Source organism: Vombatus ursinus, unplaced genomic scaffold (genome assembly GCF_900497805.2).
Source record: "Vombatus ursinus unplaced genomic scaffold, bare-nosed wombat genome assembly UNPS02015202.1, whole genome shotgun sequence".
NCBI classification, from domain to species: Eukaryota; Metazoa; Chordata; class Mammalia; order Diprotodontia; family Vombatidae; genus Vombatus; species Vombatus ursinus.
In genome coordinates this window covers 486,398-502,442 of record NW_020954980.1, presented here as the reverse complement: position 1 = coordinate 502,442, position 16,045 = coordinate 486,398, and the positions used below count along the sequence as shown (strand labels likewise).

The following is a 16,045-nucleotide window of genomic DNA, read 5'->3' as shown; positions in this document are numbered from 1 at the left end:
AGCCTGGAGTCAGGAAGACTGAGCTCAAATCTACCCATAGACACTTAGTAGCTGTGTGATTCTGGGCGAGTCACTTAACCCTGTTTGTCTCAGTTTCCTCATCTGTACAATGGCCTAGAGAAGGAAACGGCAAATGACTCCAATATTATGACATATAAAAAGTTCGAGAGACATAGTTTTTGGATAATTATTTTATTAATCATGCTAGCAATAATTAATAAAAGGGATCAGTGATACTCTCAAATGCCAAAGACCCCTCATAGAACCCTCTCAAAGCTTGTAAGTCCTTGGAAGAGTGGGTGTTCCTGAGTGTGGCAATCAACTCTGATTGGTTAACAATTAATGAAAAGAAAGAATATTATGAGAGGTAGATTTATTCTAAGGAAGGGCTGGGGGAACTTGACTTTGATCACTCTTGCTCCCAGACCACCCCCAGCCTTCCACAAACTAGACAAAGAATCTATACCCTACCCAACCCTGAAGAGAATACAATGAATTTCCCCACCTGAGTAGGGTGGGAACAAGATTGAGGAGAAAGTTAATCCAATCTCATTATCCTTCATGTGCTGGCTTGACCTAGTAGAGAATGAGGATGTAAGAAGGGAAAAAACCTGGATTTCCCCAGTAATTTGTTATTTAATAAGCATTTCTCTCATTATCTTTGCCAACAAAACCCCAAATTCGAGTTTACTGTCTCTTACCCGTTGGCCAGAAAACCAAATCACCATCTGCGGACATTGTGTTCATCACATCTTTGCGCTGTGTCAGTGGAGGGTACAACCCACACTTATAAAATCAAGGAAACACAGGACCACCATAAAGTATGTTAAACTAGGGTCAGAGACTAAAAGGCTCTCCTTTAAAGTATACTTCACAGCTTTAGAGCTAGAAATGTATAAGCACTTTTGAAAGTACTGAGACTCCTATTACTTTCAAGTGAGGTGTTGCTTCACATAGGAAGATAATACTACTAATTCACTGATGTTGGCTGAGAACAAAACCCAGAACTGAAGAAATTTAGGAAGTCTATTAGATTGTCCAGCAGAGGGGAAGAGTTGAAATGGGTGACTGCAGGGGGTCTTGCCCTTCCCCTCCTACCCCAGGAGTCATATACGTTTCAAACAAAAGAGCAAGGAAACAGTCATCTGATTGGCTGGCATATTAGTTTCCAAATAAGGCACATAGACTAGTTTTCACATAGATTAAATAAAATGTATTACGAGGAAAATGGAAATTCAACCCATCGATCTTTGGGTCTCTTGAAGTTTTCTGGGGTTGGCCTGACCTGGAGTCCTAAATTAAGCATTAAACTAGTCTGGTCTCTAAACAATACACATCTGGTTTCTTGCCATAGAAGGCTAGATTCAAACAATGCAACAATTAATAATTTCCCCCACAATTCAGTGTAATTCCCCCCATATTACCAAAAAATACTTTGTATTATTTTTCCCAGGAATGGTGGAAGATTTATATTGCTCTATCCATACTTTTCTCTTAATCCACGGTACAAAGGTTTGAAAAACACACTGATATTTGCTGGTTCTCAAGTCTACCTATTTCTTGATTTTTGCATTTTTAAAATTTAAAAAAATTCCAGATTGGTGATTCAATCAACTTCATATAGTTTTCAACATTTATGAAATACTGAAATGTATATATGGTTCATAAAATATTAAGAGAAAATTTGAGGTAAAAATTTGCAATGGAAATTAAAGTACATTTTGTATTCCCATACTTGTGGGAACATATTAACAATTTCCTTTTCATCTTCTATAGAAATATTAAGAAATAAATGTTCTCACCTGGCCACACTACTTTGGGACTTCGACAGTGACTTCATCATGCCCCCAAGTCAGTCACCTTTCCCAATCCCACTTTTGCTTCCTTTTGTTTGCTGTCTTCCCCCATTAGACTGTAAACTCTTTGAGTGCAGAGCTCTTTTTCTTTTTTCTTTCCCTGTTTGTACCCCCAGCACTTAGCAACAGTGCCTGGCACACAGCAGGAGCGTAATAAATGTGGATTGATTTAGTCTAAAAATATTTTCCAGACCTTTTCCCTGTTTCAAAAGTGTGTCAGAAGGCCAAGAACAAAAGGTGTTTCACAGAGAAATAGATTAAGGGCGGAAACTAAATACTGAATACTCTCTTCTGTTTTCATGACACTATTCTCTTCTTCCTTCTCCTATCTGCCAAGCCTGTCTCCTTTGTTAGATTTTCATCCAAATCATGCCCTTTAGTCTTGCGTGTCTCACAGGGCTGTCGTGGGCCTTCTTTTCTTCTCCCTCTATACTACTTCACTTGGTGGTCTCATCAGCTCCCATGGATTCAATTACCTTCTCTATGCTGATAATCCTCAAATTTACTTAGCCTGCCCTAACCTCACTAACGATCTCCAGACTCTCGTCTCCAATTGCCTGCTAGACATCTCAAACAGGATGTCCAGTAGACATCTTAAACTTAATATGTCCAAAACTGAACTCATTATTTTCCCCCCAAAATTCTCCCCTCTTCCTAATTTCCTTATTAATGTTGAGGGTACCACTATTGTCCTAGTCACCGAGGCTAGCAATCAGATGTCATCCTTGATGACTCACTCTCAGCCTGTTGATTTTGCCTCTGCAATATCTTTAGAAAACACCTCCTTCCCTCCTCTAACACTGTCAACACCCTAGTGTAAGTGTTTATCACTTAATACCTGGACTATTGCACTAGCCTGCTTTCTGATCTCCCTGTTTCAAATCTCTCCCTACTCCAGTCCATCCTTCACTTAGGTATCAAACTGATCTTAAAGTACAAACCTGACCTTGTCACCAGCCCTACCCTAACCCCATTCCATAAACACCAATGATTCTCTACTACTTCTAGGATCAAATATCAAATCCTCTGTTTGACATTCAAAGCCTTTCATGACCTGGCTCTTTCCTTCCTTTTCAGTCTTCTTACAGCTTACTGTCTTCCCTATACTCTGTGAGCCAATGACATCTGTTCCTAAAACAAGACACTCCATCTCCAAACTCTGGGCATTTTTACTGGCTGTCCCTCACACTTAGAGTTCTCTCCCTCCTCATCTCCAGTTTCCTGCTCTCCCTTAAAGTCCCAGCTATAATGTCCCCTTCTACAAGAAGCCTTTCCCACACATATTTGGCATTTAGTGATTGATTGTTAACCGATGGACTGAAGAGAGAACTTCTTGTTTTGTTAAAATCGATTTTATTTGTTGGCTTTTCCATCCCTGAAGCAATTGCCCTGCAATTCACCTAAGGGGAACTGTCCCTCTTTCTAACTTAAAAATTATTACTATATTGATCCGGGGAAAGGAACCCCTTCAATCCTTCTGGGAAGTGCTCTCCAAGCATTAACTTTATGATTTAATATTTTTCTCCTTTGTATAGCAACTTGCTTCAATTCATCAAGCATTTCTCAAGTTCCAGGGATTGGGCTAAGAGCTGGGAAAACAAGAACAAAAATAAAATAATTCCTGACCCTGAAGAGTTTACATTCTAGGGGAAGAAAATAACATATTGTCAACCAAATAACGTGCACAAGTCCCAGAAACAATTTTATTTAAAATATTAATAATCCCAATCTTACATTAGCCTAGTGAAGGAAAAAAATTGAGTAGTTATAGGACTACTTATTCTATTTGTTGAAGTGGAATGCTAACCCAAAATTGTATTTTCTAAGATAAAAATACTTGGATATATTAAATTAATATAAAATAAAATTGTTTCTGGCAGATCTAAAACACAAGAGTATAATATTGATATTTTTTCAAGAGTTAACCTACAACGATGATAAAGCTCTAACACTTAATGACATTTTGCTTATTCATTCCTATAAATGTTACATCAAATTGCCATGAGGTAGAGACATGTCCAAAGGTATAGGGGGAGGGGTCTGGGAAGATTGCGGCATTTTGGACATTTTTCTCTTCAAGCTAGAAACACTTAGATATTAAATTGAAGTTAAAATAAATAAAATTGCTTCTGGCAGACAAAACTAAAACACATTTCTTTTCCTTGAGATACATCAACAAAATTAATTTCATTATTCTAAAGTGTATGTTAAATATTTTTCCCTTTTTGGTAGTTAATTCGATTAAAGAAAATATGACTATGCACACAGCAATCGCTGCTTATAAAATGTTTGACTTGAATGAAGTATTTTACTAACCATGTTCAATAATCAGCAAAACAGATCATTATTAAAAGTTACATAATCCTTAAATCAACTGTAGAAACTTAGTGCAATTCTAATAATTGTAAAGTTATACAAGATTTTTAAAAAATGACACACTTAGATTGTTAAACTTTACTTTTAAATTTAAAAATGACATCATTTTCAAAATGTTTCCCAAGTACTAATTTTGTGTGTTATGATAACATATTTAAAAATAAAATACTTTGAAAGTAAAGCGTCCAAATATTTTGCACTGCCCCCAAGATTAAAGTACAGTATAGATTTCACAGGAGAAACAATGGGTACCAGGGTATAATTTTTCTTTTTAACTTGTATTCAAATAATCAAAAAAGTGCTAGTCAAAAAAGCTGCTATGATGGCATATACTTTCTCTATAAAAATTGAGTAAAGCACTGTAAGGATTGGGATGTCATATGAATAAAAAGAATATACTTTAATACCAGAAACTACAAAAACTGCAAAAATGAAAATTCTTTTTAAAGTTTCAGTTGGTTTTGGAGACTATGAATTGATGATGCGCTGCTCTGGAGTTTCTCAGTCACCAGATCTTCCTTTGATGAGGCTTTGATGATTTCAGACACACCTTTGTCTCCAAGGATGCAAGGCAAGCTTAAAAATACTTCATTATTTATGTTATAATACCCCTGAAATGGAGACATAAAGATTATATAGCAGATATATGTCACTGACAAAGAAAAGAAGCTAAAATCTTAAATATGAGCTAGCATATTTTGTTCTTTTAAAAGTTAATTATTTAAGAAGATGAATTTTTCTTTTTTATTTTTCTTCATTTATTTTCTGAATCTAAGATCTCATCAGAAACAAGCAACACATTACTGATGGTACTCACAAAGTATATAAGCCTCAACATTCATTGTTTCTGATTCACAGAATCCTGGAGGTGGAAGGGACATTAGAATCACTGAATTCCAATCCCTGACTGATGGATGAATCCGCTCTGTGACACTCCCAGTAAGGGGTCATGCAGCTTCTACTCTAATATCTCCAGAGGAAGAGAATTTACTATCACACAAAAAAAATCCATTTCATTTTTTGAACAGTTTTGACATTAAGAAGTTATTCTATATAGAGAGCCAAAATTTGCCATGCTGCAACTTACAGAATCATAGATTTAGAGCTGGAAAGGACCAAGAGGTCATAACTCCCTCCCTTGAAAGATGAGGAAACTGAGGCTTAGAAAGAATAAGTGACGCGGCCATGCTCACAACGCCAGAAGTGTCGAGTCTTCTTAAGCCTTCTCTTTCTCAGGTTAAATACATTCCCACTTCTTCCAACCATTCCTCCTATGACATGATTTTGAGTCCCTTTCACCAATCTAGTCATCCTTCCAAGGACATGATACAATTTTCTGATGTCCTCTCTAAAATAGAGCACCCAGAACTAAACAGTATTCTAAAGGTAATCTGACTAGCGAAGAAGGAATATCACCTTCTTTGTTCTGGACATGAAAAATCTATTACTATAAGCTAAGATTTTATCAGCTTTTTGGCTGTTACATCACAATGTTAACTCATATTAAGCTTGTAGTCAACTAAAATTCATTGCTCTTTACATGTAGACTGCTTTTAAAGAACATTTCCCCATAGTGTACTTACGTAATTTAAAAAACCTAAATATAGGACTTTGCAGTTGTCCCTTGAGTTATTTCTTCCTGTTAACATTCAGCATCATTCCAGCCTGTAGAAATCTTTTTAGAGTCTTATCATCTAACACATTAGCTACCTTTCCAAGGTTCACATTAATACTAAACTGTGGGGGGAGGGGACCCCTAAACTATGGCTTAGACTTAAATGCAGATAAGGCAAAGAACAAAGTTAATAAAACAGTCTGATTTTTAAAAATCCAATAATTTATAATTTTCAAGTGCCTAATATAAAAGAAATGGACTAAAAACACAAACTCCCCAATAACTATTTTATCCTATGGCAATGGAGATATTTATGCAGATAAAAACATCAAATTACACTAATATCAAAAGTAAAAACATGATACAAAGAGAATAAAGTTTACCTTTGCTAAAACTGATACAGAATGAACTTTCCTCTTATTGTTTATGATACTGTCAACTAAGTCGGACACGGACAGACCAACAGACCAGGATCTTTGACCTTTTACTTTTAATATTTCCATGGCTCTAAGTTAGAAGGAGAAAAAAAGTCAGAAAAGATACATTTAAACTATTCTTACTTAGCTCTCCATATTATATACAATATAAGAACTTTTGTGGCACATGAACATGATTTCTTTAGGAATAATTTAGTGAATTACCTAGAATCTGATGATCATTTAAGGTTTTCTTTAAAGGCAGTTGCCTACAAGCTAAAAATGATCTTCATTAATTTGAAAATAAATCATAATGCAGACATATCGCTCTCTTCAGTTAGAACTTGACCAGAAATTCCCCCATTGTCACTTAGATACTCTATTGAGTCTGTGATCTCATCAATTTGGATATTTCCTCCAAAGAGGCAGACTGCTGCCAATCCATCTCTGTCCATCCTGTGAAACTCCTGTTCATGTTCTCCCATAAATTCATCACAGGGAGTCCTTATGTTAGATTCTAAAAATATCTGATGACAGAATTAAAAAGTTAAAGATCTAGGCAGTCATTTCAAATGGCATGGAACACAACAAGGAATATCATTAATCTTCCTATGACAGCTGCAGTCAGGGCAAAGGAAACTCTAAGTCCTGAACTAGGGACATTAAAAAAAAAATCATCCTGAAATCAAAACTATCAAGAGATAGGATATGGATAAGATTAGTCAGCTGCAGAAGTAAGCCAATTTAAGATATGGTTAGTAAATGAATTGTGAAGGGGACTAGACTATCTCCCAAAATTCTCTCAGGAGAGGCCAATCTAAAATGTAAACAAACTAAAGCAAACTAAATTATATGGTAATCTATCCCAAGGTGAAATTGTTATAATGGGATAGTGACCTGTGTCACATTTTAAAAAGGCAAGCCAAAGACAAAAAATTTGCTCGTTTATCCAGCACTGTCCAAGGGGTAGAGAGACTATCTGGCAGAATGAGAAGAAAGGTATTTGCTGTAATAGAAGAGGGAGATCTCCCTACGCTCTACCACAGCCTGGAAGAAATATGTCTTAAGACTATGATTCCCTTTGTTTTGATCCCAGGTTTACCGAGCAATTTTCTGATTACTAATTTAGTTTTCCAGGTACCTTGACATTAGGAAGGAATAGCAGACATGAGCATCTGGTTACTGAAAAAGTCCATCCACATTGTAAATGAGTAAAACAACATTCTGGTTTAGAACTATAAAGGACATATGAAGAAAGACGCTACCTACATTCAGGGAAATAACTGATGAACAGAAGTATGTATAAAATAATTATACACACACACACACACACACACACACACACACCTATTTGTGTCTAATGGTAGCCATCTCTAGGTGGGGATGAGGGGGAGGGAAGAAAAAAGGAGGGGAAGAAATTTACATGATAACTTTATTATATATTTAAAAGGAATAGCAAGTTGTACAGAATAGTTTTGCGGTTTCATGTGCAATCATCTTTTTTAATATACTATGTTATGGAAATGTTTGTTTTATCCCATAAATAAAAAATTTAATTAGTTAAAAGAAAAGAAAAGCAACCAAGAAAAAGTCAGCCTCCAATGAGATTGGTTCCTGTGATGAAAGTCTAATCTACCCTGAGTAGATTGATAAAACTGAGTTTCTGAGCCTGTAGAATTAAAGACCAGGGCTATTAACATGGGCTAACCTCACTAGGGCACAGGCAGTTAGAGTGCAGCAGCCTGGGTGGAGAGGAAAGTCACTCTCTCATACCATAAAAAATTCCATAAGAAAAAGCTTGATACTTACAGCCATTTAGAAATCAGTAAAAAGAACAAATTATTGTTAGTAAATTATAAAACCTCTGCTTATTTCACTCTACCGTCCCATAAATATTACCTGCACATTTAAGACGAAATCTGAAAAGCACAGATCAAAGACAAAAGAATTGTAAAATTTGTTATACTTACAAATTATAGATGTGTCCATGCTAACTAATTTTACTTGCAATGGTCAAACAAGTATTTAAGTCACTATTATATAAGTTACATTATTATAAATTATGAAGCCTACATTTAAAAATTTTGATAAATGCAAATCTGAGTGGCAACACGGACTCTCAGGATAAGAGAGCTGGCCTTGAAGCCAGGAAGACCTGGCTATTCATGTCCTACCTCTGAAATATATTGGGACCTTGGGCAAGGTATGTACTCAGCACAGAAGCCAAGCCGCCCTAGAGAAAAACATTGCCCCTCCCATCAATAACCTCCCTCTCCCAGCCCATGCCCTATACCAATGAATCACAGGTCTAGTCCCTACCCCAGATGCAAATCTGCACTGAAAAGGACTCTTATTTTTAGCATGTAACACAGATACAAACAGAGTCTATACAAATAAAATGATAAAAAAAATCCCTTAAGATTCATTCATTTCAATGAAAAATTAGTTGGGCTGGATGACTGAAAGGTTAGATTGCCATAGAGAGGCCACTGGGCCATTACATTTCTGACACAGTATGAAGTTTATTTAAAATTCATTTTGTTACCTGTTGGACAGCTGCACCTGGAAATTGGGAGCCACTGCTTCTTCCTGACTACCCCACATAGGTACTGGAAATTAAATAAATATATTTTTTACATTTATGAGGTCAATTTCTTTCTAAGGATTAAGAAGCAATAAGAGACCTTTTGTGCTAAAGAAGAGGCTGTACTGAACTTAGTAAAAATGTCTTTTTTTCCCCTTGAAATTCTCACAAATACTGTTGATTGCTTTAAAGTGAGAGACCCCTTACCTCAAATGGTTATCCTTAAATCCTCAATCTCCTTCACCCAAATATCTAACCAGTCTCCAAATCTTACTGTTTCTACCTACTTAATAGCTTAATATCCATCATATCTGATCCTTTCTCTCTTCTCTCATAGCCACCACTTTAGCTCAGGCCTTCCTTACTTCTTTCAATAGCTTCCTGGTTGGTCTCCCAGCTTCAAGTCTCTTATCATTCCAGTTTGTTCTCCACATTGCTACAAAAGTAAATTTCCATAAGCACAGATCTGATCATGTCAGACCCCTTTCAATTAAATCCAGGAGCCCCCTATTGCCTCAACATCAAATATAAAATTCTCTGTTCAGCTTTTTTTTTTTTAAACAAGATCTCCTCATTCTATATTTATTTCCTAGGTGGATCAGAAGTAACAAATACAGGAGAGTTCTGATCAGTTGCAGCAATCTATGTATGTATTAATGTTTTCTATTTATGTAGTGAGAAGGAAAGAAATAACATATTAAAATATATTTCCATTTCTAGTGCATCTGAGACATTGGACCTACCTGCAAGGACAAAATTAAAACCAGATGGGTAAGTCGAATGATGATTCAAGAGTAAATAGATGAGAATTATGAAGTCATTTAGCCCTGATGTCCACAGGTCCTTCTGGGGAATGGTTAACAGAATAAGCTCTAAGGAAATGTAAGTGCAAGTTGCTGGGACAGATGAACATTTGGACACGTCTGCTTAGACACCGATTTAATCCAGATGTGTAATCCATGATACTCTTCATATCATCACATCCTGGGAATTTGTCTCCACCATTTTCACTCAATTCACCATCTCTAATTGATGCCTTGGCATAAATGGAATGTTTCCCATCAAGACACTCGATGGAGGTCAAAGTCACAAAGAATTGGCTGCCACTGGGGACTGGCCCTGTATTGGCTACTAGAAAAAATTCTAGTCCCTGTGAATTTCAATTTTGCACGAATTTAATCTTCAAGTTGTTTTCCACAGAAATGTACAACTGATTAATCCTACTGAATCATCATTCTGGACCATGAAATCTTTGCTGCCCCAATAAAACTTGGTTTCTTTGAACTAACCATGTCAAGGAAACTCTGCAAGGTTCTTTTGGTCTGTGGAGCATGCTTCCAGGGCAGATCCAGCACAATCATTTCCATGATGGTCTCCAGGAAGATATTAGGCAATTTTGGGAGTTGGGGTCGGGGGTGGAGGGTTGGGGATTGTTGCCATGCCAAAGCCCACACACCCCCTGTTTAATTTTTAAAACTCTTCAAAACCTGGTTCCAAACTTTCTTTTCAGCATCTTGACTCCCCCTCCCACATTCTGTGATCCAGTAGCTTCCTCTCTGTTCAGCACACACAACACTCCATCCTTGATCTTTGTGCCTTTGCATTGGACATTCCACACAACTGGAATGAACTCCCTCCTCACCTCTGCCTCAGAATTGCTTTCTTCTTTTGAGACACAGCTCAAGTACCAACTATGAAGTTTTTTTCCTGATCCCTGAATCTCTAAGAGCTCTCCCTCCAAAACTACTTGGTACTTAACTATTTTGATTTAGTTTATTTATTTTTATTTTGCATATACTTACATATGTACTTGTTGTTTAGGCAACTGGGTAGCATAGTGGATAGAGAGCTGGACTTTAGAGTCAGAAAGGCCTAACTCTGAATTCTGCCTAAGGCATTTATTAGCTGTGTTACTCTGGGAAAGTCGCTTGACTTCTGTCAGCCTGTTTTCTCATCTATAAAATGGACATAATAACAGGAACTAAAAGTACTATATACATTTTAGATTATTATCATCTCCTCTGTCAGAATGTAAGTTTCTTGGGAATTGAGATTGTTTCATTCTTTTTACTTGCCCAGGACCGTGCCTGTCAGAGAATAGGTGCTTAATAAGAGCTTCCTTTAAGTTGCAGGGCAAACACCATCTTTAAAAAAATTTAATATTTTATTTTCTCCCCAACTACATGTGAAAACTATTTTTAACATTCACTTTTTAAATTTATGAGTTCCAAATTTTCCTTCCTTCCCTCCAATCCACGCCGCTGCCCCCCCCCCCCCCCCCCCCCGCCCCCCCCCCCCCCATCGAGAAGGTAAGCAATCTGATATAGGTCAGACATCATCTTCTTCATAAGCCTTTCCTAATCTCCCTAACTACTAGCACCCTCCCTGCCAAATTATTTTTAACTACTTTGTATATATTTTTATTTCTTATATTTATGCTATATGTATATTTTATCTGTATTCCTTTCCCCCATTAGAATGTAAGCTCATTGTTTCATCATGAGGAGGAATTTTTTCATTCTTTGTTTTTATATTCCCAGCACTTAGCAAAGTGTCTGGCAAATATCAGGTGCTTAACAGACATCGGATTAACGACTGATTTCTTTTTCAAGGGTATTTCTTCGAAGACAAAACTAAGAGCAATTTGTGTGTACTGGGGAAATGTAGTCACTTCCACATTACTGTAGAACCAGGAGAACTTTTCTGAAACTTTTTCCACACTCAGATATGATTTAATCAATAAACATTTATTAAGTACCTCCAATGTGCCAGGCACTGTGCTAAGCTCTGGGGACATAAAAAGAGGCAAAAGACAGTCCCTGCCCTCAAGGAATTTATAATTTAATGGAGGAGACAACATGTAAGCAAATATAAACAAAGCAAGCTAAAATAAATAGGAAATAATTAACAGAAGGAAGGCACTAAAATTAGGATGGGCTGGGAAAGGCTTCCTGTAAAAGATTCCATTTTATTTGGGACTTCAAGGAAGCCAGGGAAGTTGGTAGGCAGAGTTGAGGAGGGTAGAGCATTCCAGGTATGGGGGCAGCCAGAGAAAATGCTCAGAGTTAGGGAGAAGAGGAGAGTTACTGACACTGATGTCAAGATAAAAATGAAGGAAAAAAACACAAATGAAACATTTTTTAGAAATGCACACAAGAGAACAGAAAGAAGTTCAAACAGAGATATTGTTGTATGTCCTTGGTTTTTGAAGGGAAACAACTGTCTTGACTTTTTTGTGAATTGGATTTAAGTGAGGGATAATTGCACAAAGTCCTCAGTCTCACTCTCTCTTCCTGAGTCATCAAAGTCCAGTGGCAGGACAAAAGTCAAGATGACTGGCAAAGGCCCAGGATGCAGTAGATGATCTTGGTGTCTTCCAGGACTGACTAAGCTTTAAGCACTCCACAGCACCTACTTTAGCCGCATTCATGGTCTTGGAACAAATTGTTTTCATCCATTTCACTGGAAAAAGTCTTCACATGCTTGGATCTGACACCCCCCTGATGCACTGACAGGTTTGAGGCTTGCTGGTTACCCTCAACCTGGTTTAGCCCGTCTGCCCATAGACAGTTTGTGGGTGTGTGCTATGGAACCTTGAAGCCATGGGTGAGAAGTAGGTGAATCAGGTGGGCACAAAAGGTGGATGAACAAGGGTGGAGCCAAGATGGCAGAGGGAAAGCAGTGACTTGCTAGAGCTCTCCCCCAAACCCCTCCAAATAACTACAAAAAATGGCTCTAAACAAATTCTAAATCAGCAGAATCCACAAAAAAACAGAATAAAACAAATTTCCAGCCCAAGACAACCTGGATGGCTAATCAGAAAGGTATATTGCACCGGGCTGGGAGAGGAGCAGCACAGTTTGGCGTGGGGGCGCAGGCCACAGCGACCCTGGAGCAGGCCTCAGAGGACTGAATCGCGGGCAGCTGTGGTGGTTTCCAGACTTCTCAACCCACAAACGCCAAAGACAACTTAGAAGGTCAGTGGGAAAAGTCTGTTACTGTGGCGAGAGAGGAAGCTAGATCTCAGCCACCCCGAGGGCAGCAGCTGGCTTCTGAGCTTCAGGCCCACAGACTGAGGGGGAATCAAGTGGCTGATCAGAGGGGGATTGCAAGGATCTCTTTGCCAGGCTGAGGCAGGAATCTCTTGCTTTACCTGTACTTGGATCTGGGCCACAATTCTGAGGGGCAGTCCTGGGGCGAGGAGGAGCGCTGGCATGGTGGAGTTTGTTGTGGCAGTGGAGAGGAAACATCTCACCCCTTATCATAACACCTTGGAAGAATTGACACTTTTCAGGTCCCTAGAAGTATCTCTGAAAACAGCTGTACAAACCCCCAAAGCTTGGGACAGTACATTCTCCACATGGGAAACAGACTCTTACCTTAACAAAGAGTTTAAAACTCAAGTAATTGGTTGGGATCATGAGCAAGCAGCGCAAAAAGAGTCAGACTATATTATCTTACTTTGGTAACAAAGAAGATCAAAACATACAACCAGAAGAAGAAAACAAAGTCAAAGCTCCTACATTCAAAACTTCCAAGAAAAATATTAATCAGTCCCAGGCCTTGGAAGAGCTCAAAACGGACTTTAAGAAACAAGTAAGAGATGTAGAGGAAAAACTGGGAGGAGAAATGAGAGTGATGCAAGAAAATCATGAAAAGCAAGTCAACAGCTTGCTAAAGGAGACCCAAAAAAATACTGAAGAAAATAACACCTTAAAAATAGCCTAACCCAAATGGAAAAAGAGGTCCAAAAAGCCAATGAAGAGAAGAATGCCCTAAAGAGCAAAATTGGACAAATGGAAAAGGAAGTCCAAAAGATTACTGAAGAAAATACTTCCTTAAAAATTAGAATAGAGCAATTGGAAACTAGTGACTTTATGAGAAATCAAGACACTGTAAAACAAATCCAAAAGAATGAAAAATTAGAAAACAATGTGAAATATCTCATTGGAAAAACAACTGACCTGGAAAATAGATCCAGGAGAGAGAATTTAAAAATTATTGGACTATCTGAAAGCCATGATCAAAAAAAGAGCCTAGACATCATCTTTCAAGAAATTATCAAGGAAAACTGCCCTGATATTTTAGAACCAGAGGGCAAAATAGAAATTGAAAGAATCCACCTATCTCCTCCTGAAAGAGATCCCCAAAGGAAAACTCCTAGGAATATTGTAGCCAAATTCCAGAGTTCCCAGGTCAAGGAGAAAATATTACAAGCAGACAGAAAGAAATAATTCAAGTATTGTGGAAACACAATCAGGATAACACAAGATTTAGCTGCTTCTACATTAAGGGACTGCAGGGCATGGAATATAATATTCCGGAGGGCAAAGGAGATAGGATTACAACCAAGAATCACCTACCCAGCAAAACTGAGTATAATCCTTCAGGGTGAAAAATGGTCATTCAATGAAATAGGGGACTTTCAAGCATTGTTGATGAAAAGACCAGAGCTGAATAGAAAATTTGACTTTCCAATACAAGACTCAAGTGGAAAATGAAGAGGTAAACAGGAAAGAGAAATCATAAGAGGCTTATTAAGGTTGAACTGTTTACATTCCTGCATGGAAAGATGATATTTGTAACTCATGAGACCTTTGTCAGTATTAGGGTAGTTGGAGGGAAAAAATTATATGTATGTATATATAGATAGACAGATAAATAGATAGATAGATGGATAGATAGATAGAGGGCACAGGGTGAATTGAAGATGAAGGGGTCATATCTGGAGAATAAAATTAAGGGGTGAGAGAGGATTATACTAGGAGAGGGAGAAAGGGAAAGGTAGAACGGGGTAAATTACCTCACAACAAAACAGAAAAGAAAAGGCTCTTACGGGGGAGGGGAACTGGGGGAAGGTGAGAGGAAATAAGTGAATCTTATTCTCACAGGATTTGACTTAAGGAGGGTATAACATACACACTCAATTAGGTATGGAAATCTGTGTTACCCTACAGGAAAATAGGAGGGGAAGGGGACAAGAGAGTAGGGGGATGATAGAGAAGAGGGCAGATTGGAAAAGGGGATAATCAGAAGCAAATACTTCTGAGGAGGCACAGGGTCAAAAGAAAGAACAGAATAAATGGGGGGGGCAGGATAGGATTAAGGGAAATACAGTTAGTTTTTCACAGCATGTCTACTATGGAAGTGTTTTGCATAACTGCACAAGTATAGCCTATATTGAGTTGCTTGCCTTTTCAATGTGGGTGAGTGGGGAGGGAGGAAGGGAGAAAATTTGGAACCCAAAGTTTTAAAAACACATGTTTAAAAAAAAATGTTTTCACATGCAACTGGGAAATAAGAAATACAGGAAATGGGGTATAGAAATCTATCCTGCCCTACAGGAAAATAGAAGGGTGAGGGGGGGAGAGATAGCAGGGAAAGCAGATTAGAGGAAGGGGTATTCAGAATGCAAACCATCTTGGGGTGGGGGAAGGGGAGAGATGGGGTGAAAATTTGGAACTCAAAATCCTGTGGAAGTAAATGTTGAAAACTAAAACTAAAAAAAAAAAAAAAAGGTAGATGAACAGCCCTGAAAAGGGCAAGCCCTCACACTAGAGGTGCTAGTGCTTCTGAACACTCTGATATAAGGCACAGATATAAGGCAGCTTTAAATCTAACATGCTGTCTTTAATAGCTTTATACAAGCTGTACACAACAGAAATTGGAGGTTTTATATACAATCCTTGTTTCCTGTTGTTTGTATGTGGAAATATTCACGTCTGTTGATATTTGTCATGTTCAGAATAACTTTAAATCTCAACAAACCGTAAAAGGTTGCTGCCCATAGCATTCTTCCCTAGTGTCTAAGCTTGGGTCAATTTGGGTCCCAGATGTAGAGACATTCTTCCCATCCTTTCCAAGCTTTATATCTCTGGCCTTTTTTCAGATCCCTGAAAAACAACTGTGGCCACTTAGTTTCATCACATGATCAGATAAAAACATCAGCTAAACCAGAGCTTCTTAAGCTGTGGGTCAAGACTGAAGGGCTTGTGAGTGGAAAAAGTTTAAGAAGCCTTGAGCTAAACCTAAAAACTGGAACCTCTACGTCTGTCTAAGGCTGTCACCAGCAGAGGGCGTGCAAAACCAGCTTTCAACTGGAAGACCAGGGTATAAGCAGCTCATACAATCCTAGAAGGCAATCTTTTAAGATAAGGATATAAGGGCCAGATTATAACTCAGATTCTATTATTCTACC

At 37.9% G+C, this 16,045-nt stretch overlaps 1 protein-coding gene across 3 annotated transcripts in view; it reads right to left on the bottom strand.

The window, feature by feature from the left end:
- Window positions 1-3,192: 3,192 nt before the first annotated feature.
- Window positions 3,193-16,045, bottom strand: part of UEVLD (UEV and lactate/malate dehyrogenase domains) — a 60,601-nt gene continuing 47,748 nt past the window's right edge. For all 3 annotated transcript variants that reach the window (XM_027846803.1, XM_027846801.1, XM_027846802.1), the window contains 3 exons: window positions 8,809-8,872; window positions 6,231-6,354; window positions 3,193-4,843 (listed from right to left, as the gene is read on the bottom strand). In XM_027846803.1, the coding sequence (XP_027702604.1) occupies window positions 4,676-4,843; window positions 6,231-6,354; window positions 8,809-8,872 (356 nt within the window). In that variant the 3' untranslated portion in view covers window positions 3,193-4,675. The remainder of the gene's footprint in view (window positions 4,844-6,230; window positions 6,355-8,808; window positions 8,873-16,045) is intronic.